This window comes from Calypte anna, chromosome 1, assembly GCF_003957555.1.
Source record: "Calypte anna isolate BGI_N300 chromosome 1, bCalAnn1_v1.p, whole genome shotgun sequence".
Lineage (NCBI taxonomy): Eukaryota > Metazoa > Chordata > Aves > Apodiformes > Trochilidae > Calypte > Calypte anna.
This window is the reverse complement of record NC_044244.1, coordinates 82,296,702-82,321,005: the sequence shown is the minus strand read 5'-3', so window position 1 is coordinate 82,321,005 and position 24,304 is coordinate 82,296,702. Positions and strand designations below refer to the sequence as shown.

The window sequence follows — 24,304 nt, the reverse complement described above, 5'->3', positions numbered from 1 at the left end:
GCATCTCATCACATCCCATAGACTTACATATTCAGGTTCCTCAGGTGGTCACAAACCTCATCTTCATGATTAAGTCCAGAGTAGTAGGCCTATAAGCCTACATCTAGACAGCAAGTTATCAGGTATTATCCTTCTGTAAATATAATGTATTACATATACTCAGGAGCTGCTGTCTCATAGGATGAACCCTACTTTATGGACATGAAACAACATAAATGATTTTCTAGCCCACAGAAAAAAAGTCTAAGAAGTGATGGCACTTTGGTTTTGGTGGGAAGAAAGATCATTGGATGGATCACCTATTTTAAATGGGGAATTTTGAAGCGAATGACTGAGTTGGCTGGCACTCTTCCTGAGTTGGCAAGTCACTGGAAACTAAGGTTTAAAAATTGTTTGTAGCTGACTGATATTCAGCTTTGATCCCTTCCATGGGGAAATGGTGTGAAGAAAAGCAATACTTCATGGGGACTGTGCCTGGACAAAAGTGGCTGTTTCATAACTGCTAGATGGGCAATAAATAATCAGTTCTATCAATGTACACGAGTAATACATTCAGGAACTGCAATCAGTTTAAATTCTGTTTTCCTAGGACTGGGTAATAGCCCTCAGGAGGCTATCTCAAAAGGACTCCAGCAATGTCTGGCGAAGACATTTCTGCTGTCTAAAGGAAAAATCCAGTTTTCTGATCCTACCATCAAATCAAGTACCCAGACGGGGTATTTTAAGTACCAAAATAAGAGGTAGTAAACAAGGGTTTGCAAATGGATTTCTTTACTCTTACTGTAAAGCCAGTTCAGAATGATGAGCTGCAGCTAGTAAGGCATCAATAAAAAGAGTTTGAGAACTCTTAGTATATAAAGGATGATTTATTTGGCTTATTCCCAAAGGCTGTTTTGGGAAGGTGAGAAGTCACCTTAACTTGAGGCATAGGAAGATATCTAGGCTGATTTACATACAAAAAAGTGAACTTTCATGTATACTTAAAAGACTCTCAATAAAATATCTAGACACATGAAGGAAAAAATCTTCAGCTGAGGTTATACAAATAAATATGACTAGAATTAGCAAGAATTTTATCTTTTTTATACATTATTGCACAGATACTGAAGATATATTTGAACTTATTTTGTTTTGTGAAATATTTGAGGTTTCTTTCTGTTAAAAGTAGCTTACCAGATTTGACTAACATAATTATTTTATAGTATCTTAATGCCAGTATTAAGAAAGAGAGGAATACCCTGTCTTCAGAGAATCATACATAAAAGTAATCAGAACAATATCTGAAATTCAGAAAGAACAAGATTAGTGGAAATACTGAATGTGAACCTAAAAAGTAAATTAATCGTGCTATTGAAGTCCCTTTCTTAGTGGAAGACCTTCTAAATCCATCCCTTATTTCCATGTTCAGAATTGGGGAATTAAAGATCTTTCATACCACTGTCTTCTGCCACTTGAGCTATTCTGTGCTGATCAGTACCCAGGTGACCAAGTTAGTCATTTGTGATTTAGAAAAAGAAGGGGGTGAGGACTGAATTCCAGTTTAGTTCAGACTTAAGACTCTTCTCATCTCCCAAACATGTGCAACATACTGTCAAGTGTATCACAGTGATGCTTAGCAGTGACTGATGTAAGTAGGATCTCCAAGGCAAGAAGAGCAGACAGTAGACTGATGCAAACTTCTCCAGGAAATAGTATGGCATGAGGTCAGACAGTTTTCCTAAGGGATAGCAGGAAACCTCTTTTCTTTCCCAAAGAAGGCGGCAAGACAGGGACAAAAAGACAGATTCATCAGCAAGCACAGAATTTTAAACAAAACTAGTGAGCTCTGTTGCCCCAAAATCTGAATAAGTCCTCCGATAGTTTTCTTTCTATAACTGGTCTTTTATAAAATGTTCCCCTTGTCCAGTGTTGTTGAATAATTCATGTTGCTGGCAACAATCCTTGTGGAATATTCTGCCCCACTGTCAGATCAGACACTGAGTTGTAAATTATGTTTTCCTTCTGCACATAAGTAGTATAAGGTTCCACTTCCATGGTGTCATCCTAGCAAAACAAAACAGAAAACTGTAAATACAAGGAGTGGTTTACTTCAGCAAGAGTCTGCAAGCCTTTCATCAGGACTGAAAAATGTAGCTGGGAAATAAGTCTCCCATATTTATCCTTCTCGGATTCAAGAAGAAAGCCTTCATTTGTTTTTTCACCAAAGATCATATATTTGTTTCTGTCAAAGATCTGGAGAGGAAAGCTGAGGTATTGGTTCATCTGTCTCCTTTTACTCCCCTTCTACCCTGCTTATTTTGGTTTGAAAAAAACGTATTAGGGCCTAACTACAGAGAAAGAGCAAATAATACGCTAGAGTTTTGACTGTGATGGATTCCTCTGTCGTCAGTGTACAGACATGCTAATGAAAGTTGTGTAACAGCAAGAACACTGGTACTTGGCTCATTGCTTTATATTAATGCAACTATGTCTGCCAGCAACAAGTGGGAGGTGGAGTAGCAGAACAGAAAGAGTAAAAATATCCAGAATGAACTACGTCTTTTCTGAAATCAGAACTGAAGCACCTATCTAATTTGATGACAGAATGAGCCTAGTGTTGACTGTAAATGTACAGGTATTCACAGCATAGACGTAATACATCCTGCCTGCATAGAAATGCTTTGTCCTAAGACATAGCTAAGAGCAAATACATAAGACACTGTAACACCTGCTCTGATTTGGAGATCCCTGATTTGTGACAGTCTAATTTATACCATACTTCTTACCTGTAGGGAATGTGTAGGAGCAGCTTCAGGAGGTTCGGTTTTGTAGCATTTTCTGTGAAAAAGAAAAGAAGTAATAGAGTGAATTTATGTCTTTAATTCTAGATTTGGCTGGATTACAGCCTAGTTTATTTGATCAGATGCTCATGAAACATTTCTTTTACTTATCATCAAGAGTAAAGCCAAAAAGCCTTCTCATGTCTCTCTCTCCTTGACTTTTGATCCTGCTATTATGACACTGACTTTCTTTAGAGGTCTTTTCTGATGTCTGTGGGAGCTTAAGCACAAACTGGAAGAATAGGATTAAAATCAAAGTCCTCTGGAAGGAGGTACTATTTGCAGTTAGTGAACTTGTATTGAACTAATTCTTCATCTCTTAGGGGAAAGTTTTGGTAGAGAAATAGCTCTGGATGAGAGGAAGGAGGGAACATGTCGGAGTTTTTCAGTACTGGTGCTAATTCAGCCTTTTGTAGTGAAGTGAGGCAAGCAGGTGCCACTACTTGCCAGGTAGTGGGCAAGAGCTTGTGTTAAGCTCACCTGTGCCTGATTAGGGTGGGCCCCCACTGCGCATGAGCAGGATTAGGGAAGCAGAGGCTCAGCTCAGTGCTGAGGAAGCCAGCAGAGAGGTTGGCTGCTCTGGGAGTAATAGCACTGATCCAGGCAAGGCAAAGGCAAAAGGCAAAAGGCAAAAGGCAAAAGGCAAAAGGCAAAAGGCAAAAGGCAAAAGGCAAAAGGCAAAAGGCAAAGGCAAGGCGGCTTCCAAAAAAAAGAGGTGGAGAAATGTATTGAAATGAGGCAACCAGGTGCCACTAATTGCCAGGTAGTGGGCATGAGCTTGTGTTAAGCCCACCTGTGCCTGATTAGGGTGGGCCTAATGAACTGTGCATGAGCAGGATTAGGGGGCCAATAAAAGGTGAGGCTTGAAGCACCCGCTAAGCTCACTCCTGAGCAAGGCAGCAGAGAGATTGGCTGCTCTTGTAGCAATAGCACTGATCCAGGCAAGGCAAGGTGGCAGAAGAACAGAAGCAAAAAAGCAGAAACAAAAAAACAAAAATGAAAAAAGAACCCAAAATAACAAAAAGAAGAAAGCCACAAAACCCAACAAAAATAAAAAAGAGAGAGGAATTGTCATTTTTGCTGTGTTTGTGTATACTAGAACATATTACAATTGCCATTGTAATAAATGGGAGTTCTTCACAAACAAACAAAAAAAAAAAAAAAAAAGAGGAGGGAAATGTAGTGAAATGAGACAACCAGGTGCCACTAATTGCCAGGTAGTGTGCAAGGCACCTGGTTGCCTTATTTCACTACATATATTAAATCTGAATGACTTCTCCTAGTGAAATGCTGCTGGGATATTTCCTTCTTGTTCCTTTTAAGAAATCCCCCCCTTTTCAGGTAAACTTTATTCTACAGTGAGAATGAAACAGAAGCAGAAAGCTGGAGACCGTGTGTGGCTGGAAAGATTAAACTATGAGATTTGTTTTTAAAGTTATTTGATACTTAATGAGTTGCAAATTCAGCAGAGTACCAGCTGGAAACAACTAAGCCCTTTACCAGCAAGAGATGGGAAGCAACAATGACTAAACCAGCCAACAATGCAGATGTCCTGGGGAGAAGGCTTCTGACACAGCAGGGTAAGATAAGCAAGAGTGCTATATATAGAGCTGGTCCTTGGGTGAATACACAGATCTTAAAGATGACCCCAGACAGAACCCCAGCACAGACACACAGAGAAATAAATACACAGGAGGCTGCAGAGCACTATTTGTGAGTTTCTGCTGGAACATCTGTTTGGACCTTGGAGCGCTGTGCTCTAAGAGAGTTATGTTTGCACAAATGATTTCTACAGTTTTGGAACTGTTGGAACAGTTTTACAGTTTTGGAACTTGGGACTGTTTTGTTGGGTTTTTTCTCCACACCAAATCCTCAAGAGGATGGAGTCCAGCTTCATCCAAGCAGCTTTTTCATAAGTACTGTCCCCACTGTTGATATGGCAAGATAGCATTGGTTAGCTCTCTAGCATTTGACAGAACTTCTCAGGCAGCAAAACCAGCACCTTGATAATAAGCAAGAAAGACATTGACAGACTATAACAGTATCTGAAGAACAGATTTATTCTTCCAGTTTCCTATTAGAATGAAGAGCTTCCTTTTAGTGCACCTGGCAATGCAATGAGGATCCTCTGCCAGCTTCTGCTTATTTGTATTTTACTCTGGTGAACTGTTCAGTGAAGATATGTGCAATGCATAGTTCCTGAAGTACAGAAATATCTGAAGTAGGTAATTCAGCTGTTCATAGCAGTTTTGATTTCAAGACACAAATAGCACTTAAAGACTTCTTGTAGCACCAGATAATCTTTCCTCAGCACCCTACTTTACATACCTGTCACCACGGAGCTTAAAATAGTAAATAACAGCCATGAAAATGATAATGCTCAGTAAACCAGAAATGATGCAGGCAAGGAGGGTAGAGTCGTTGTTCCCTAAACACAAACAGTTAGTCTTAGTTGTATCCTCTTAACACTCAGCTTCTTTGTTATTTCAGTATAAGATTAAAGCTGCTTTAGCACATACACGTATTTTCAGCAGGCTCATAAAATAAATATAATCCCCTTCAGCAGAAGGGAAAGTCAGTCACAGAACTTCTTTGAGAAACACAAATGCAGTCTGTTTCATGGACAACAGCAGATCCCATAAATCCCACAGATTCCAGGGTATTTTTTACTACATTACTGAGCTTCTCTCAAGGACTTGGTATATCTCAGTACTGTAACTCCTGTGTAGTTCTCAAAAGAAACAAAAAAATAAAAACCAGAAACCAAATTTTATACAGTATGTGACACTCCCAAATTGAAATGAAGCGATCAATTAATTTCTGCTAGCCACACGAGCAGCATGTCTTACCATGATTTAAGCAAGTGACTTTACATTTGCATCTAAAAAAACTTTGCTGATCTTCAATTTCCAAGTAATTATTTTAACACTTAGATCATGACTGATTTGTCTCTGTTTCCAACATTTCCACTGCCAAAAGAATATTACCATGTTTGCATATATCAGTCTTCAGAAGAAACCATTAGAAAACAGTGTACAGAACAAAAGCAAGCTGGTTGCTCTTCTGGCAAAGGCACTTGGTGGTGGTCCTCTTGTCTATATAGGACTTCACTGTATGTTTCTATAGGTTTTATCCAATTCCCTTCCTAGAAGTAACAAAATGGTGCACAGGCAGAAGCTAACCAGGATTTTGAACTCCAAATGCACCGAGGGAAGGTTACCTGGGGGATAACAATCGATGGACTTGCTCTGGTTTCCTGCTGGGTGGGACATGATGCAGGTTGTGTTAGTCAGCTTGGTGCTGGTGCTGTAGGCTCTGAACTTGCTGAGGACAGTCACTGTCCCTTCGTCATGGCCTTCCAGCTTGGAGGTGGAGTTGCCCCCCGAGGCCCAGAAGATCTGGGCAGCCGGCTTCCCTGCCACTGCCTCGCACGTGGGGTTCCCGAGGTCATCACAGAACAGGCTCAGTCTGGGAGGGACTGAAAAGCATTGAGAAGGGGGGATACATGGAGTTAGTTTGCTGCAGTTGGGATGGGTGTTTTTGTTCTCTACCCGAAATGATCACAGCGAAAAGAGAAGAGCAAGGTTGGAGGTGCCATCCCATCAGAGCAACATGGGCCAAAGTCGCAAGAGAGAATAATTCTGCCTCTTTTTTCCTTCTGGACAACTCTCGCCCATGCAGGTGAGTTACCACAGCCATCTACCATTGGAGAAGATGTCCATCTACCTGGACATCGCAGTAGGCAATTATCCCAAATACAAGGCTGATGGTCCTAAAGCAGCTGTTGTAGACATGGTCTGAAATGTACTGGGGTCCAGTCCTGTTCAGTATATTCAGCCATGTCCTGGATGAAGGGAGAGAGTGTACCTTCAGCAAGTTTGTTGATAATATAAAACTTGGAAGGGGTGGCTGCCACACCAGAAAGGTGTGTTGCAATCCAGCATGACCTGGACAAGCTAAATAATTGGGCAGAGAGAACCCACATGAGGTTCAACAAGGGCAAGTGTAGGATACTGCACCTCAGGAGGAACAATCCCATGCACCAGTATTGGTTTGGGAATGAGATGCTAGAAAGCAGCTCTGTGGAAAAAGACTTGGGATTCCTGGTGAACAACAGGATGACCATGGGCCAGCAATGTGCTCTTGTGGCCAAGAAGACCACTGACATCCTGGGGTGCATCAAGAAGAGTGTGGCAAGTAGGCTGTGAGGTTATCTTCCCCCTTGCACTGCCCTGCTGAGGTTGCATCTGGAATGCTGTGTCCAGTTCTGGGATCCTGAGTTCACGAAGGACAGAGGACCAGTGGAGAGGGTACAGCAAAGGGCTACAAAGATGATTTGGGGACTAGGGACTAGGACAACAACTTATGAGGAAATGTTTAGAGAACTGAGTCTGTTCAGCCTGGAAAAGAGGAGACTGAGGGAGGATCTCACCAATGCTTTGAAAGGTCTAAAGGGCAGGTGTCAGGAGCACGGGACCAGTCTTTTTTCTGTGCTGCCCAGTGGCAGAAGAGGAAATGGGCACACACTTTAACATAGGGAGTTCCATCTAAACATGAGGATGAATGTCTTCACTTTGAGTGCAGTAAAGCACTTGCACAAGATGCCCAGAGATGTTATGGAGCCTGAGTCTGGAGGCATTCAAAACCTGCCTGGAAGCCATCCTGTGCAACCTACTCTAAGTCAACCTGCTCTGCCAGAGGGGTTGGAATAGATGATCTCCAGAGGTGCTGCTCAGCCCCTAGCATGCTGTGATTTTGTGATTGATTCTATGGAATAACCAGAGGCAAATGCAGAATTCCCTTTCAGTATATTGGAAGTTGCTTCAAGTGCGTTGGCTTTGACTGACAGTGGAGAAGAGAGCAGTAGAAGTGAGTTTTGGGAAATAAAGAGAAGGGAGGCATGGAACTACTGTTAATGAAATGCATGAGCTTTTATCCCAGCAAGAATCACAGAAGCATAGAACAGTTTGTGTTGGAAGGAACCTTAAAGATCACCTAGTTCCAACCCCCTGCACGGGAAGGGACACTTCCCACTTAAACCAGGCTTCTCAAAGCCCCATCCAACCTGGCCTTGAACGCTTCCAGGGAGGGGGCAACCACAAGCTGCCTGGGCAATCCAGCCCGGTGTCTCACCACCCACACAAAAAAGAACTTATTCCTAATGTCTAACCTACATCTACCCTCTTCCAGTTTATAACCATTATCCCTTGTGCTATCACTACACACTGGAAGTAAAAAGCCCCTCCCCAGCTTTCCTGTACTCCCTTCAGCTACTGGCAGAATGCTATAAGGTTGCCCTGAAACTTTGTCTTCTACAGACTGAGCAATCCCAGTCCTTCCAGTCTTCACAAGAGAGGTGATCCAGCCCTCTTACCATCTTTGTGGCCCTCATCTGGACTGACCCCAGGAGCTCCATATCCTTTCTGTGTTGGGGGCTCCACTATATTTCAGATGGAGCCTCATGAAAATGGAGTGAAGGGAGAGAAACAACTCCCTTGACCTGCTGGCCACACGTCTTTTGATGTAGCCCAAGGTACAGGAGTTTTTTTAGGGGAGCAGGTATTTTCAAGTGGACACTGATGGCTCCTGTTGAGCTTCTCATCAACAGACACCCCCAAGTCCTTCTCCTCAGGGCTGTTCTCAATCCATTCTCCACCCAGCCTGTATCTGTGCTTGGGATTGCCCCAACCCAGCACCTTGCATTTGACTTCATTGACCTTCATGAGGTTTCCACGGATGACAGCCTCATGAAGGTCAAGCTCCTCTTCTTACTGCATGTTTTCCCAGATGCATGGGGAGAGGAGTTTTGTAAAGTCCAGGACAGACATGGTCATTTGGAGAACTGTAAAATGAGGATGAAGGCTCTTACCCAGCACACTCAGGTGGTACGTGTCGGTGAAATACCCATCTGGTCCTGCTACTTCACAAGTGTACTCTCCCTCATGGGCTATTCCCACTTGTCGTATCTCAAGAGCAGGATCCCAGTCTGGTCTGTATTTCCAGTTCATGCTGTCACTGCAGTTTGTTCTGTCTGTCTTGTTCTGATCAGCCCTGTAGCCCAAGGTGCAGGGGCCTCCAACCTTGGGGCCTATTTTCCATGTTACTGTGGTGACATTTGGTTTGGGATTGCAGAGGAGCACAATGCTGTTACCTATGGTCACTGGCACACTCTTGTTCTCTGAAGGAAAGAAGGAGAAGGTTGTATGAGAAAGTGCCCAGAGATGTCACTCAAAGCTTTGGACTTACCAGAGAAATACCTGTGCTGTTATGTGCCAGGATAAGGCCCTTGTCTGTGCTCATCTGCAAATTGTCTGATATCTTATATTACAGCTGTGGATAATGGATCCAGTCACTTATAACAGCCTATCCTCTCAATAGCATCAAGGAATTTCCCACTGGGGTTCATCTTAGTGGATAAAACAGATACTAGAGGATGACCCAACTCTTGCCTGTTGTCTCAAGAAATTCAGCACCTGAGTAGTGTGTTTCTATTGCAGGTTATGGAAACCCCTAATGTGGGTTTCTAGTTACAGGCTAAAATTATTGAAATGTGACTATTGCACTTGGCCACAGGATAATGATTCTTCTCTGGAACTGTGGCTACCGAGGAAGCAAGAAACTTGTACTTCTGCATTCATACAAAATCCAGCGCTCTGGGTAAAGGCCTTGTCTACATCTTTCAGACACAAGCACAACATGAATAACGATGGTGGAGTTGAGCACAGGAGCAAAGGTTTTTGCCTTATATCTCAGAGGTGTCTTTTCATTTTCTGAATCATTTTGAACACAAACATTCACACTATGAGTGTATGCAACGTGTACATAGGCATTCACACTGTTACTATACTTTTTTACTTCAGTGATCCCCATGGGACATGAATGTGTGTCCTACCCACCTTTGTGCCAGGAACAAAGGTGTAAAATATGCCCATATCCCTGTGGCTCTTGCATGTGAGGCTAAGATTGTGGGGAAACTTAACTCAGCTGGTGTGTCAACTGTGTTGACTCTCTAATAGTGAGTGTGCCTTGTTCTTGAATTCTGTTTCACATTAGCTTGAAAATATATTCCATCGTATTTTTTTTCTCTCGGTGACAGTGACTCTTCTTTTGGGTTTTAAAAGATGGCTCTTGCTTGGAATCAGGCACAACACCTCCTCCCTTAATCTTTTCATGGTTTGTTCAAGACAAGTTATGACCTCAGGATTGCCCTTAGTTTTTGTTATTTTTTCTTTCTTATGGCTCCCTGTATTTCTCCTTCAAAAAGCCTGTCAGTTGGGGTTGGGGGTTCTTTGGATAATGTTTGCAAATGTTTCTTAGTAATGATGATGTTGTACCTATTTAACCACTTACAGGTTCATTTACATATTTAAAAGTATCATTTTATTTGTGTGTCAGCTCTGTATCTCCTAAGTAGGCTACTGTGATGTACAAGTTCCCCAGTATGATGGAGAATTTATAATCGCATGCTTCAAGACAGTAAAGAAAAAGGGAGTGAAAGTAATTCTTGCTGCTATGTCTTTTAGTCATATTTTCCTCTGACTGAATCAGATACCATCCACTTCAAATGATAAGCCACATCAGTCAGTTTTAAATCTGCTGAATCATAGTTAAGTACAATTTTAGGTTTATGATAAATCTGTAGGCTTTTGAATTCCCCTGTATCTTATTATTAATTTAGAAGACTTTTGGCAAAGCAGTTTTTCCCCAGGCGACAGATTAATTAGTAGAAAACCTTCTTGTTTATTCTATCCTTACATATACATTCCTACGATTGGAAAGGGGCCTTATAAACATAATAAAATTAAAAATAAAATCATGTGGTGCTTTAATCTTCCAGCATGGTTGCATGATTCCTATTCTCCCAAGAAAGAATATGCAAAAAAGAGAGCTTTCATTTTATCACAGAGTATTGCACCAAGTTCAGCTATTTTAAGGTTTTGAATTGTGTGAGCTAAAATCATTTCTCTCACAAGCAAATAGGGATGAGCCTGGGTAATACTTGATGAGAAGCTTCCAAATCATAAAGAATAGTGTCAGCCATTTTCATAACAGCTTCTGAAAGAAAGAGTGTTTGCCTTTCCTTGCCTTATTTCAGTCTAAAATATAGTCTACTGAGATGTCAAGACTTGTGGTATTTTACCACAGAGTTATCTTTATTTAAAAATAATCCAAAATGTATATTCTCAGGAATTAATCTGTAAATAGCTGTGGGATCAACCAACACAAAGGCAGTTCTGTAAATAGAAATTATCCTCATCCCTATCCTGTCCTTCCTGGTTGGCCCAAAGCATTTCCTTCCATTTCCATCTCCATTTTGAGAAGTTGATAGGACCTCATTTTTTCTTTCTAGTGAGCATACCAAAAGCTGTCTAGTCTCTAAAATTTTTCTTTGAACATAAACCAAATTCTAGGAAGTGATAGCTCTATAGGGAGCTCAGCATTGCTAGCTATACTCATGAAAAAAAAAAAAAAAAAAAAAAAAAGGACAGGTTCTTTTTTTTTTCTTATTCTTTACAGAACAGCTTCTTGCCCCTAGTCGTGTCTTTTACTCCACCAGCTCTTCGTGACTTGTCAGACTGCACAGATTCTACATGATCTCTTCCGAGCTCCTTCCTCCTTCACTTCCATGACTTCTTGCTCCAACCAAGTCCTTTGCTATCTCCCCATCTGCTTTGTTCACCTTCCTTTGTTGCTTGTCCCAGCCTGCACTCTTGGCTGTGTACTCAGCAGCTCTGAGGAAAGAAACAATCTTCCCTTCCCTCTGGGAATTACACTAACCCTAGAGGGTGTGCATCTGTTCTGCAGGAGGACTCAGCCAACAGAAATATTCCACTCTGTTCAAGAGGGAAGGTACAGTGCTGCAAGGGTTTTAATTCTGTCATTTCACCACTCTTCTGTGCTTTCATACTGTAAAATGGCTAAGAGTCTGTTGCTGAAGGTTCCTCTGTGGCAGCTGATTAGTTTATGACCAACGCACTAAGGCATGTGTGCCATACACATCAGCTTTTTTCTATTCAAATGAAGGCTCAGAAGCAAGCCAGGATGTTGCACTGCTACTTCTCTCAAGATGAAATCCTGTGTTATAGCTTAGCTGAGCTGGTAGTTTGGTGGAGCTGTAGAAGGTGATAACCAGTGCAGTAAAGGTCTCGCTCTCTGTGGGTCTGCAGAGAACAAGAAATGTGAGGAGGTATCAAGAGGTATCAAGTTCATCTCAGTGAAGTGGTAACTAAAGAACAGCAACGAAATGTCAGTGTTGTTAACTATTTCATTGCTCACAAGAGAGATGAAATGAAGAACCATACATCTACACGTTTATTGTAAGTAACATCTCATTTTCAGTCTTACTATTTACAAATGAGTGGACTCTGGAAAACAGCAATCAGTTTCTCTGTTAGCCAGAAGGAGCAGGCATCTGGAGCCCAGGAGTCCATGCTGTCTCTCACAATGTTGTATAAAATAGGCAAGTCAGGTTCTGTGAGTTCTGTAGAACTCAAAGCTGAACCATCCTATTTTGGCTGCAGATGCAAATCTATTGTGAGGAGGTTTCCCTCTGGACACTCATCTGGGAGGTACATAGGAGGCCCTTAGGGTGAGATTCTCCAATTTAACTCTAGCTTCTGAAGTTCATCTCATTATAATAGCGCAGAATCTATAATCACAGAATGGTTTGGATTGGAAGGGACCTTCAAGCTCATATAATTCCACCCCCTTTGCATGGGGGCAGGGACACCTCCCACTAGACCAGGTTGCTTAAAGCCCCATCCAACCTGGCATTGAACACTTCCAGGGAGGGGGCAGCCACAACTTCCCTGGACAACCCCTGCCAGTGTCTCATCACCATCACACTAAAGAATTTATTTCTAATGTCTAACCTAAATCTACCCTCTTCCAGTTTATAACCATTATCCCTTGTGCTATCACTATACACTGCAAGTAAAAAGTCCCTCCCCAGCTTTCCTGTACTCCCTTCAGGTACTGGAAGGATGTCATAAGGTCTCCCCAGGGCCTTCTCTTCTCCAGAATGAACAGTGGCAACTCTGTCAGCCTGTCCTGATGGGAGAGGTGCTCCAGCCCTCTGATCGTCTTTGTGACTCTCCTCTGGACTCACTCCAAGAGCTCTGTGTCCTTCTTGTGTTCGAGGCTTCAGAACTGAACACAGAATTCCAGGTGGGAGTTTCACAAGAGTAGAGTGGGACCTTGCATTTGGCCTTACTGAATTTCATGAAGTTGGCATGGGGTCAATTCTCAAACCTGTTTTATATCCCTCTATTATGCCCTCCCTCATTGTCTCTCCTTGACTGCTGAGGATGGTTTTAAGCCGGATCTGTGGAGGTTCTCAAGCCCTACTGCAGTGCACTGAGTGCACATTCCTGTGCACTGACAGATTCCACCTTTATGTTTCAAAATGGACAATCCTTTCTCAGAAAAAAACACACCCAGTTGAGGAGTTTGTGTTTCAAAAGTGTGCTGGCTACCATTGTCATGATATTATTATAATTGAAAAAGGTTGCTCTGGGGTTTTTAAGGTGGTTTATGTAGTGTGTTTGAAAGCTGTTATGGATAGTTAGTTGCACCTGTTCCCTTTCAGTGTCACTTATTTAGTTAATTCTCCTGTTTTTCAGAGACTTTCTTACAGTAAAAGGAGGTAGAAAGATATTAAAACTAGGAAAACTTTATTGTGAAACCACTAACATTTTCATTCTGCAAAACCAGAGACAGATGCACAGCTTGAAAGCACTTCTGGGTCCTTTCAAATAAGAAAGTTTTCCAGCCTCTGTTATTCTTTATATCAGGTTTTAACCCACAGTAGAACATTTTCTTGCCACAAAATGACTCAAAAAAAGACTTAGCCTCTTCAAAAATTGAGCTATTAAAGAGATTTTCACACTATAAAGAGACTGCTTTACTTTCTTGGACACAATCCTATTGCGTTTTTATTTCTTAAAGTAACAATCTACCACAGCCTTTGGTGCATCCACCCTCACACTGCAGATTGTGACATACAAAATGTGGAGGTATAATAAACTGAAACAATGATAACACCACAATCAAATGACTAATTGTATCTTAGAATGAGTAATTATATGAGTCATAGCAAGTCACAATCAAAAAGACAGTCCCGGATGCTTGGAACAGGCCAGATACAACAGGCTGAGTTCTGCATTTCTTTTTTTCTCTTCTGCAACCACTGAGTGGCTGTGACACTTGGCAGGCTTTTCTGGAATTAAGTGAAAGTTGAATAAATAGAAGTGCTTTGTATTAAAGCAGGGATTGCTGAAGTACTGACAGGGTTTCTTTTATATGTGGTAGCTTTGTGACTGAAAATGTAGCCACAACAGCACAGGAGAGTGTGCAGGCTTAAAACCAGTCCTGTGCTGTCTAGTGAGTAGTAAGTATCACAGGATCACAGAATCATCCGTGTTGGAAAGGACCTCTGAGACCACCAACTCCAACCCTTAATCCACTACCACTGTGTTACTAGTAGCTGGACTAATTTTCATGACAGGGGTCTGTGAACTAGCTGGCCTGAGATCCTGTGGCTCTGCCTTTGGTAGCTGCAGTCACAGGTTTTTCAGAGTAGAGGTGTTTAAGAGGCCACAATAAGAGACTTATACCCTTAGTGTTAGTTTCTCACTCACAGTCTTTTGTCCACAGTTATTATTCCTTGAAAATACTCCCTGTGCCCATTTCGTTCAATTTAGGCTTTTTTCCTATCTCCAGAAATTCCTTTTGTTCTCATAGTCAAATTCATCTTTTGTTCTCCTTTTGACACAGTTTTCTTCTGCCCTATCACTGTGTCACTTGCAGTGTGAATCTCTCTCCTGATGTCTCATACAAGCTGAAATAGCAACCTTAAAACACAGCCAGAAAAATACACTTTGTCATTTTAGCCTCTGTTTTTCCAGTAGAAGTGTCTGCAGCATGGATGGATTTTTTTTTTTTTAATTTGCAAATTTCAATGTTTCTGTAAGATGAGGACACTGACAGAACTTAATAATGAACTCAAGCTTTCAGCCTTCACAGTCAAGGTGGAAAATACCTTTGTAGTTGCCAGTTCCTAGTTTTTAATTTTTCTGTGATCTTTTCATTCTCTTTAGCTTTCTCCAGTATCTTTTCAAGCAGTGATGCAGTACAGTTGATTTTGAAGGCAAAGATGTTAAAACCCACCTAGTTAGAGATGCAATTTGATGGAGTATCTGCTGGAAAATTATATATATGAAACTGAAGAACAGAGGGACAACTGGAGGGATACTTGATGCATACAGAACTAAATTAAGGACAGGAAGCAAAAAGCAGTGTTAAAAAGAGGTGTCAGGATGAAGGTAACTTACTAATAATGGTTCTAAGCTGACCATTTTAATGGTAATTCTGTTTACCAATTTTACTAATGCCATTGGCATTTGTATCAGGATTGTGTGAGGAAACTTGTTGCCACCTGGAAGAATGTAGGATTATTAATGTAAAGAATGGAAATGTGACTCAGAAAGAATCAGGTGACCTCGATGAATAGAATGGTAGGTGTGTGCTGAAATTCAACAGCCTAAAATATAATAACAATAAAAACAGATAGTACTACAAATTTAGATTGGAAAACAGAATTGAGAATTTTGCCTCAATCAGGATTAAAACCTTTCAATAAATAGGGTGCTTTTTTTGGTGCTCAGATTTTTTATGGAAAAGTATTTCATGGTACAATACCTGCAAAAGAAGGCAATTTGAGGCAGTAATGTAGGGGTCTTTTCTGAGCTTTGTTTCTACCCTCACATGAACAGGGTATGTCTCAGTATAAGCATGACTCCATAGAAAAAAAAGATGGGTACACTTTAGTGAAGGAATTAGTTGGTGTTTAAATGATGCATTAGTTATCCAGCTTGCTGAACAAACACCATTGGCCAAATCTTCAACTGACAATAAATAATTGCTGAGTTTAAAAAGCTGTCACATGAATACATCAGGCTGGTTGTTAACTTTAAACTTGTCATAGCAACTTTTGTGTGCTAAGTAAGTAGATCTTCATCCAGAATGTGAGCTGGAATGGATGAAGGGGAAAAGGGATTTACACTACAGGTCAAAGTGGCTTCAGTAGTATTTATTTCAGAGTAGCACTGTGGCATCATATATAACAAATGCAAAGGACTCCCCCCTTCTCTGTGTAGGAACAGCAGAACAAAATAAGTCATACTGTTTATTTATGCTTAAGTGGCATTTTTCTGCTCTTCTAAACAAAAATAGATCACTGACTGCAAACAGTAGGTTTTATGCCCTCTTTTTCATACTTTGCAGAAAGCAGGTAAGGTGATGCTGTAAAAACATGCTTATGAACTCACTTTTATATGGCTAAAATCTGTCATAGCTTGTTTTGTTCTTAGCTTAAGCATAGCACTTTATTTCCTATCATTTTCTTACACAACACAAAGATAAGGCATCATGATACCCTACACTGTTTTCTAATAAATTGTTGTACCTCTAAATACAAAATATATCAACTGTGAGCCTTAAGTAGCCTGTACTTCTACAGTAAACTAAAGAAAATCTTCTTTGTAGTCATGGAGTAAGTGGTCATCTTCCAAGACTGACCTTCTTAGTTTCCATGGTTTTGAAACTAAACACATTCAAATATTGTGTTTGAACCCCAGCAAAGCAAAACATTTATGTCACAAGGACATGCTTCGAAGATTGTACTGGGGAATTTAGAGGTCTGCTGAAAAAGTTTTTGTTTAACAGTACAGAATTCTGTCTTACACAGTTGGATAAGAAGGGCTGTTTGGATTCAGGTTAGAATGGAAAGAAGTCAGAATGATTCTAGCACATAGACCCAAATGAGCACCATGGAAATAGTGAAATAGAGACAGAATTATGTATGTCAGAATAATTTTTAGGCTGTAATTTTTTTGTATCTTGAGCAAGATTCCATGGTACACTAGAACAGGAAGCAACGGAGACAGGAGCACTGAACCATACTAGGACAGAGAACGTAAGAAGACATTAAAACACTAGTACCCTAGTGAATTTATTAGTTATATAACTATATATATATGCCAATATATATAGTTATATAGGGAAGGAAAATAAATGAAAAGGTAGCATTCCAGAAAGTTATGTATACAGGTAAATTTCAACTCTAGCCAGCTTTATAAATCTACTTTTTTCTTCACTTCATACACTCTAATTCCAGAGGCGATGCAATGCCACTGAATTCAGTGGTTTACTGCTGATAAAACTCAATGAACTATAGACAATCACACGTCCTTACTGACAATGGATTCCCACAGCTCTCGCTGAAGCATTTGGTCCTAACTATTCTCACAGGGTACTGATGAAGATGCAGGGCAACATTGCAGGCCACAATCCAACACAGTAAATGTTAAATCTGTTCATGAACCTCTCATGGAAGATCTTTCCCTCCCTTATATCCTTTTTTTTTGGACTATGCAAACCACTGCTCAAGGTGTTCTGTCTGCTTAGTTAAACTAAAGAAGTCTTCAAAGGCTTACTGAAAAGATCTTAAGATTTCTTTTAAAAATTTTCTTTAAAATAAAGTCTTTTCCATTCATGCTACTATAAGGATTGTCACAGAAGGATTGTTGGTACAAATCATGCACCAGCAGCTTCAGTAGCATATTATCCAGTTCTGCTTGGGGACAGATCTAGATACAACAGTCATGATGTGACCTCACCCCTACTTCTGAGCTGCCCCTTCTGGTGTTATAAAAACTAGCCAAACCACACAAACCAACAGGCTACGTAAATGTTAAGGAAAATGACAATTCAAATAAAGCCTGGTACACACAACAGTTTTCAGATGACCTTATTTCATTCAGTAGCTTGCTCTCGTCTTCAGAAGTGTGGACATCATTCCTTCTGAGCTTCACACAGCACTAAAATGCTAATGATAGGATGCACTCATTGGCTCAGCTTGATATAGTTATTCTGTGGCTCTACATCTTGCTGAGAACAGCCACCCCAATATTGAAGGAAACAAGTTTAAGAGCAATGTTAGCTAAAAGTTGCTCATCAGATGTGGGCTGCAGTTGGGTTTTTTTTTTTTTGGGAGGGGGAGGGGTTTGGTTGGTTTTTTTGTTGTTGTTGTTGTTTTGTGTTTGGTTTGGTGTGGGTTTTTTTGGAGGGGGTTGGGTGGGGAAGAGGTTCAAGCATGAAATTAGATTTTATCTGAATATCTTTTTTCTATGTTGCTTGAAGGAGAATATTATTGTTTCACTAAGAAGTTAAAATCAAATTACCTTTTCAGAGGAACCCAAAACTTTTTTGCATTGGATTTTTAAAATATTTCTAGCAAAGTCTATTTTTGTAAAGAACTGCTGATAGAATTCTCCTTTGTCTTCCTCATTTTCTTCAATGTTTCGTGATGTGTTCACACTCCTTTACTTTTTGAGCAGCTATAATCAAATTACAGACTGTCTTTCATGCTACCGTAGTTTATTTGTATGACCCTGACTAGCTTCCTCAGAATTCTTCTGAGATAGTTCTTTACCTAGAGAATAGGACAGGTTCCTTACCTCCTCTGTGCCTGTTGTGAGGCTACTGATGCAAAGCTTAATAATGTTTGAGAAGTGTTTTATTTTCTTCCAATGGGGAGCACTGAGGTAAACATTTTTGATCCATCACTTGATCAGCCAAACACATTGTAGAGGGGTGTTCCCTCCCTGTCAACAATGACTGCATTTGTTCTGCTTTCAAGTATCACCAAGAAGCCATTTCTATTTTCTGGCCAAATGGAATGGAATAACTCATATCTATGAAGTTTAGTTCTAACTCTCTACCCATAATAGGAATGTACACATACATGTTACATAGTACTCAGAGATGTCCCTAGTTTAATTTGGATCTTGTGGACCTATCTGTCTTCTCTCTCTATACATAAAGAGTTCTGGTTTCTGGAACCTCTGCCCAAATCCCTAGTTCCATTACCAAGTCTGGTGAGTGCTGTATGGTGTCTGGAAGAACACAAGCTCTAGATGTGCAAATAAACAGTATGTGGGAGATATTAACTGCCATAGCTAGACTATATTAAAACTAAATAAACTAAAAGATGGGTTTAGAAAGGCTTAGGTGTGCCACTGTCACGCACAAAAGCGTATCCTCTTCTTGACACTGACCATGCCCACTAGCCTGAGCACAAAATTCCAGAAAGTGTTTCCTACTGTCAGTGCATCAGTGATCTTCTGTCTTTCTTCAGAAGGACACAAGATAGCCCTGCTCTATTGCAGAGTGCCTGCAGCTTCTCTTCAGAAGAAACAGTTTTGTAAAAGTTTCAAGTTCACCAACACTTTCCTGGATATACTTTTAATACATCAAATGGACTGGTTTCCCTGATGATGTGGATTTAGAGGTCTGAGTAAAAAGCTCATCTGTAACAAATGGTACAATCCTAGCTAATGGTGACTAAATAATTGCTTACAATTAAGTTCACAGCAGTAATTATTGGCAGCTTTGTGACCATTAAGAAGAAAAGAGCAGAAGTGGATATTGAGGAAGCACGTTTTGCTTCATAATTCTTAGCAATTAGAGAAAGTCACATCATGATGCATAGCTTTTCTGGATATAAAGTATCTGCACATATTTCCTTTTCTTCCATCCCCACAGCTGATTGTCCTAGTTGGACTCACCTGCTGTTTCCATGACCTTGGTGATGGTGAGCAACATAAAAACACACAAAGTCTTCCCAGCAGCCTTCATCTCAGCTCCTGCTTTCGTGGCTCAGGCAGCTCCGTCACTCCATCCATCCCACTGCCAACCTAGCTGTGGTCACGGGGAGTATTTCTTGCCTGCCAGCACATCCTCAGCAGCCAGTTTCAGTGTTTTTCTCTCCTCACTTTCCCAGTCCTCTCCTCTAGCTGTGAGTGCTCCTGGCAGACTGGTTCCTCAAAGCTGGAGGGGTTCCTCCTTTTGCCTTCTGAGAGGATCAGGCTTCCTGTGCTGAGAAGACAAACGCTGAGGAAACAGAGTGAAGAGCTCTGCCTTCTGCTCATTGGCTCTCCTCGGGAGCCTGATGAATGAAGATAAACCCTGCAGCACAGCTCAGAGCGGGTAAAAAAGCACAGGAGATTGTTTAAGGATGCGTTTAATATCAAAAGGGAAATCTTAGTCTTGGGAAGCTAGAGAGAAACTTGCTCTTCGTATTTGTCACTACTACTGATACTGCTTTGTCTTTTCTTTGTCACTACTTTCACAAAAATTCCTCCTCATGTCTCCCTCAAGAAAGACTAAGCAGTCTCAAGTCTCCTCTGTGACATTTTAAATATTGTTTTTTTCTCCTTCAATAGGAACAGGCATTTTAGTTCTCATCTTGAACAACAACTCTTTCCAGACCCTGGAGGAAAAGACAGAGTTTTGAGGGGAAAGAAAACACTAATTCACATACTTTTCAACAGAAACAATATAGAAATTGAAGCTGGCCCACATCTTTCACTGGAAAACTTTTTTTTTTTTTTTCCAGAACACCATTGTGTTTGGGGGTTTTTAAATAACACTCTACCTGTTTTCCAACTTCCTTACTGATCGACTGATTTCAGATTGAGAAGTTTTTTTTTTTTTTTCCCTTCTGAAGCCACAGCATTTTCCCAGCACAGTTCTGTGAGCCAGAAGAAGAGAAAAGGACTCACTGTTGAAAGCTACAGGACAGAATAATTACCACTGAGGACAGAGACATAAGAAATAAAGATACAAAAAAAAAAAAAAAAAAAAAAGTCAGCAGGAAATTCAACTGCTCAGAAGCTAGGACGGCAAACCATGTTTGGACATCTGCAAGCTGTACTGATGACTGTCATCTGACATTCTGGAAATGTGGTTTGATCAGAGTGGTGTTCAAAAATGGCCTGCACTGGTGTTCATTGGAACACAGGAGTATGAATTAAGGTCCTATGTAAATAAGTAAAAAAGACTAACGAGGACCACATAAAGGACATCAGATAAGACAGCTGAATCATCTTCATTCCAGGATTATCTTATTGACCACAGTTTTGTGTGTTCTGTCTATTTTTCCCCGCTTGGTATTTTAAATTCAATTACTGTTTTGACACTCCTTCAACACTGTTCTAAGGTTTTTGATATACTATACCCAGTAACACTCAGGTTTATTTTCTGAGTATTTGATGTTGATCTAGGAATTAGTAACGCTTGTGAATAGATATCATAGCTATATTTTAGACAAGGGCATGGAGAGCAGGAAGAGGTGTTTATGTAAGCAGAGATTAAGACACAGGCGGGAGGAAGGAGTAGGCAATGTGTAAGCAGCATAAGGCCTCAAATGGAAAAGAAATAGTGTTCAAAGTTGATGCAAAAACAGAGGAAACTAAGGTGTTGTAAACGTTCAGACATGGGGTATGGGATAGACAATTGCTACATGAATGAGAAAAAATGAAAAGATGCAATAGGATAAGGGAGGCTTTGGAAGAGAGAGAACTATCTTCTAAATAAGAAAAGTCCTACTTTAAGTTGTCACAATGACAGTTCTCTGACTTTTCCATAGGAATTCATTCTGAACCGTAAGTTAGGCAGCTGGATTCTTTTGGTAGGCAAAGAGTATTTAAGATTAAGATGCGTTGAGAGCAACTTTTGGGTTAAAGCCTGGGTTTCAAGGAGCAAGTGAGGGATTCATATGAGAAGATGTGCTGAGTTGACCTTGGCTGGCTGCCGGGTGCCCACCAAGCTGTGTTTTCCCTCCTGCTTTTCAACTGGAAAGTGGGAGAAAAATATGATGAAAAACTCATGAGCTGAGGTAGGGATAGGGAGATCACTCAGCAGTTAACACCACAGGCAAAGATGATCTTTCAGTATGTAGTGATTGCCTTGGCATGTTCTTGGCAGTGGTCTAGAACAGTCCTCACCATATTCAAAACCCATCTGCCAAATTCTTTTCTAGGGAACCTTTTCTTGTGTGGCTTGCTTAATTACAGAGCATGTTTCACATTCATGATTGATGGGCTTATTCATGATTGACTGTGTGATGGCCACCAAGGTCAGGTCCAATCCTCAATCACAAGTCCATCTGTATGTTACATACCTAGGCAGATGTCCCAGTGTTTTGTAGGCAAATTGAACTATGAGTAGCTTACTCTTACATTCCCAGTTCAGGTCCACCTGAACAACTTCAGCTTTAAAAGCCTTATCTTACATGTTTCAATGTTCTTTAGTGGCACAGCATCTGGGCATGTGAGCATCTACATGATAAGAGTGATGTTTTCTACTTGGGCAGTGATGTCTTGCTACAATATAGCAGCCCAGACGGGTTTGCCTCTGTGCCACCAATTGGTCTTCTACTGCTGTAGCCACCTCCATAGGGCATTAGCCACCATGGATGAATCAGTATGAAGATGGAGTACTGGCTGCTTTTCTCATTCAGAGATCTGTATGGCTAGTTGGATGGATTTCACTTCTGCAGACTGACTTGACTCACCCTCTCTTTCAATGCCTTCAATGACTTGCTGTACAGGACCCCACACACAAGCTTTCCACTTTTGGTGTTTCCTAAAACATGACATGATCCAACAGCAAGCAGAATATAAAGCCTTTCATCTTCTGATAACTCATTATATCGCAGTGCCTCTTGGCCATGAGCCAAATACTTAGGCAATATTCCAAAATCTTTGCCTTCTGATGACTCCATGATCTCTTCCAGGATTCCTGGAATATTGGTTTTTCCTAGTCAAGCCTGCTGTGTGATCAGTGCAACCCACTTACTGACATGTTGCATGATGTGTAGAGGGGTTGTTTCTTTTGGACAGCCGGGGCAGCAGTGGCAATTGCAGTGCCAAAGGGAGATATACTTCTGTACCAACAACTCTGAAGCATCCTGAACCCCACTCATACGCTGCTCTAGTATCTCTTTTTCAGTCAGGGTGCAGCAGGCTCCTGATAATCAATACTCCCCTGGCTCCAAAACACAACCTGGGATTTCTCCTGATATTTTCTGCCAGAGGCTCCGGTGAGACCATGCTCCCCACCTGCAGTGTAGAGTATATTTTGCACAGCTGGTACTATTTGGACAGGCCCAAGAGGTACCACATGGGTCATCTCCTGTTTGATCTGCTTGCAGGCTTGCTGTTGCTAAAGGCCCCATACAAAATGGTTCTTATTTCAGATTGTTCAAAAGGGAGGGCTCAAAAGATGACACAATAGCCTGTAATACCCATTCTCCAGAATCCCACAAGGTCTAGGAAAGCTCATGTTTCTTTATTGTTAGCTGTATTGTTACCGTGTTGTTGATCACATCCATTGGGTCATGAGAATGTGTATAAATTTGAGGACTTAATTTGGGAAGTACACTCTTCTACCTTGTGAAAATGCTGCTACAGGCAACAGCCCTTGGGAAGTGAGATATGAGAAGTCCGTGGCAGGACATGACTGAAATCATAAATTTACCACAAGAAGTGATGACTACCTTATTTCTTATTCCCTGGGGACTGTTCCCTCATTTACAAATTGAGAGCCAGGACCCCATGACAAGGAATTGACCCTGAGAAAGGAAAGGTTGGGATAGAGGGTTACCACAGATGGAAGAATAATGCCTGTAGAGAAGGATAATGCCACACACTGAGGCAGAGAAAGCTCAAGCACCTCTTGGCTTAGGTGCCAGGCAGTCCCATCACAGCCTTCCTGAAGACTCAACTTTCCTGTTTGCTGTATTCTAAGACCACAGATCTGGGCTCTGCCTGTGGTTTTCAGTGTGGGTTTTTGCACACCCATTTTATGTTAATATGTTAATGTCATCAGATGTTATTTGACAGAGGCACAGTCTGTGATCTGCTCTGTTTGAAGTGGTTTTACTTAGCCTTGCTAAGTCCTTGCTGACAGCAGATTCCATGCTAATAACTCTTTCAACAAGTAATGCAGAAGCTTTAAAGCTGGATTTTAGTTATTGAGGTGCAGAGAGAACATAAATTCTTTCCCAGAATTTCATTTCCAATGATGACATGAAGATCAGAGTACTTGAACCTCAACTGCTATAAACTTTAAAGCTGGCCCAGCTCTGTTGACTTCTCATGGAGCTACCATGACTTTCTCCATATGAGAATTCTCCCCACTGTCTCTAGGGTGTCAGCTGAGGATCCTAGATTTTGGGACCATAGAGGTACCTCAAGAAGCTCCACATAAATGAGTAAATTCAATTATCTCTGAAGCTGGAAATGGTTCTGGAAAAGCATCATGGTTCAGTGTGTACTGACAAATCTGCTTTACTCACTAAGTGTTATTCCCAGAAATGAAATTGTTTTGTCTAGCAATTTGGCAAGGAAGTGAAATTAAGGCCAGGCTACATTATGCAAGGGCTTTGTTCAATGTGTAGAACATTTAAACCATTTTGATTCTTTCAGAGATAGCAGTTTGTGTCACATTTTTCAATGAAATTTCTCCCTTTTGATGAACTTAGATCCTAGAACTTGCCACGTTTCTAACGAAGGAAAAATATTTTTGTATTTTTGCATACTCTGTAATAAAATACATTAATTTTAAATATGGAGGTATGT

At 40.9% G+C, this 24,304-nt stretch overlaps 1 protein-coding gene across 2 annotated transcripts; it reads right to left on the bottom strand.

Annotated features, from left to right (window-relative positions):
* Window positions 1-1,139: 1,139 nt before the first annotated feature.
* Window positions 1,140-19,693, bottom strand: CD200R1 (CD200 receptor 1). 2 transcript variants are annotated; one of them, XM_008502652.2, is made up of 6 exons: window positions 19,448-19,688; window positions 8,689-8,997; window positions 6,040-6,297; window positions 5,148-5,247; window positions 2,766-2,817; window positions 1,140-2,043 (listed from the first exon to the last, which is right to left on the bottom strand). In XM_008502652.2, the coding sequence occupies exons 1-6, from the start codon at window positions 19,515-19,517 to the stop codon at window positions 1,921-1,923; spliced, it is 912 nt and encodes a 303-aa protein (XP_008500874.1). In that variant the 5' UTR covers window positions 19,518-19,688; the 3' UTR covers window positions 1,140-1,920. The 2 variants fall into 2 exon arrangements, with proteins under 2 accessions (XP_008500874.1, XP_030311492.1); XM_030455632.1 differs by lacking the exon at window positions 5,148-5,247 and having other exon boundaries at window positions 1,926-2,043; window positions 19,448-19,693.
* Between the last annotated feature and the right edge of the window lie 4,611 nt (window positions 19,694-24,304).

Coding starts and splice junctions, on each gene's coding strand:
- CD200R1 (XM_008502652.2), bottom strand. CDS start 19,517: ATGAAGGCTGCTGGGAAGACTTTGTGTGTTTTTATGTTGCTCACCATC. Junction 8,998..19,447: donor CAAGGTCATGGAAACAGCAG/GTGAGTCCAACT, acceptor TCTTTCCTTCAG/AGAACAAGAGTGTGCCAGTG. Junction 5,248..6,039: donor CATCGATTGTTATCCCCCAG/GTAACCTTCCCT, acceptor GTTTGTGTTTAG/GGAACAACGACTCTACCCTC.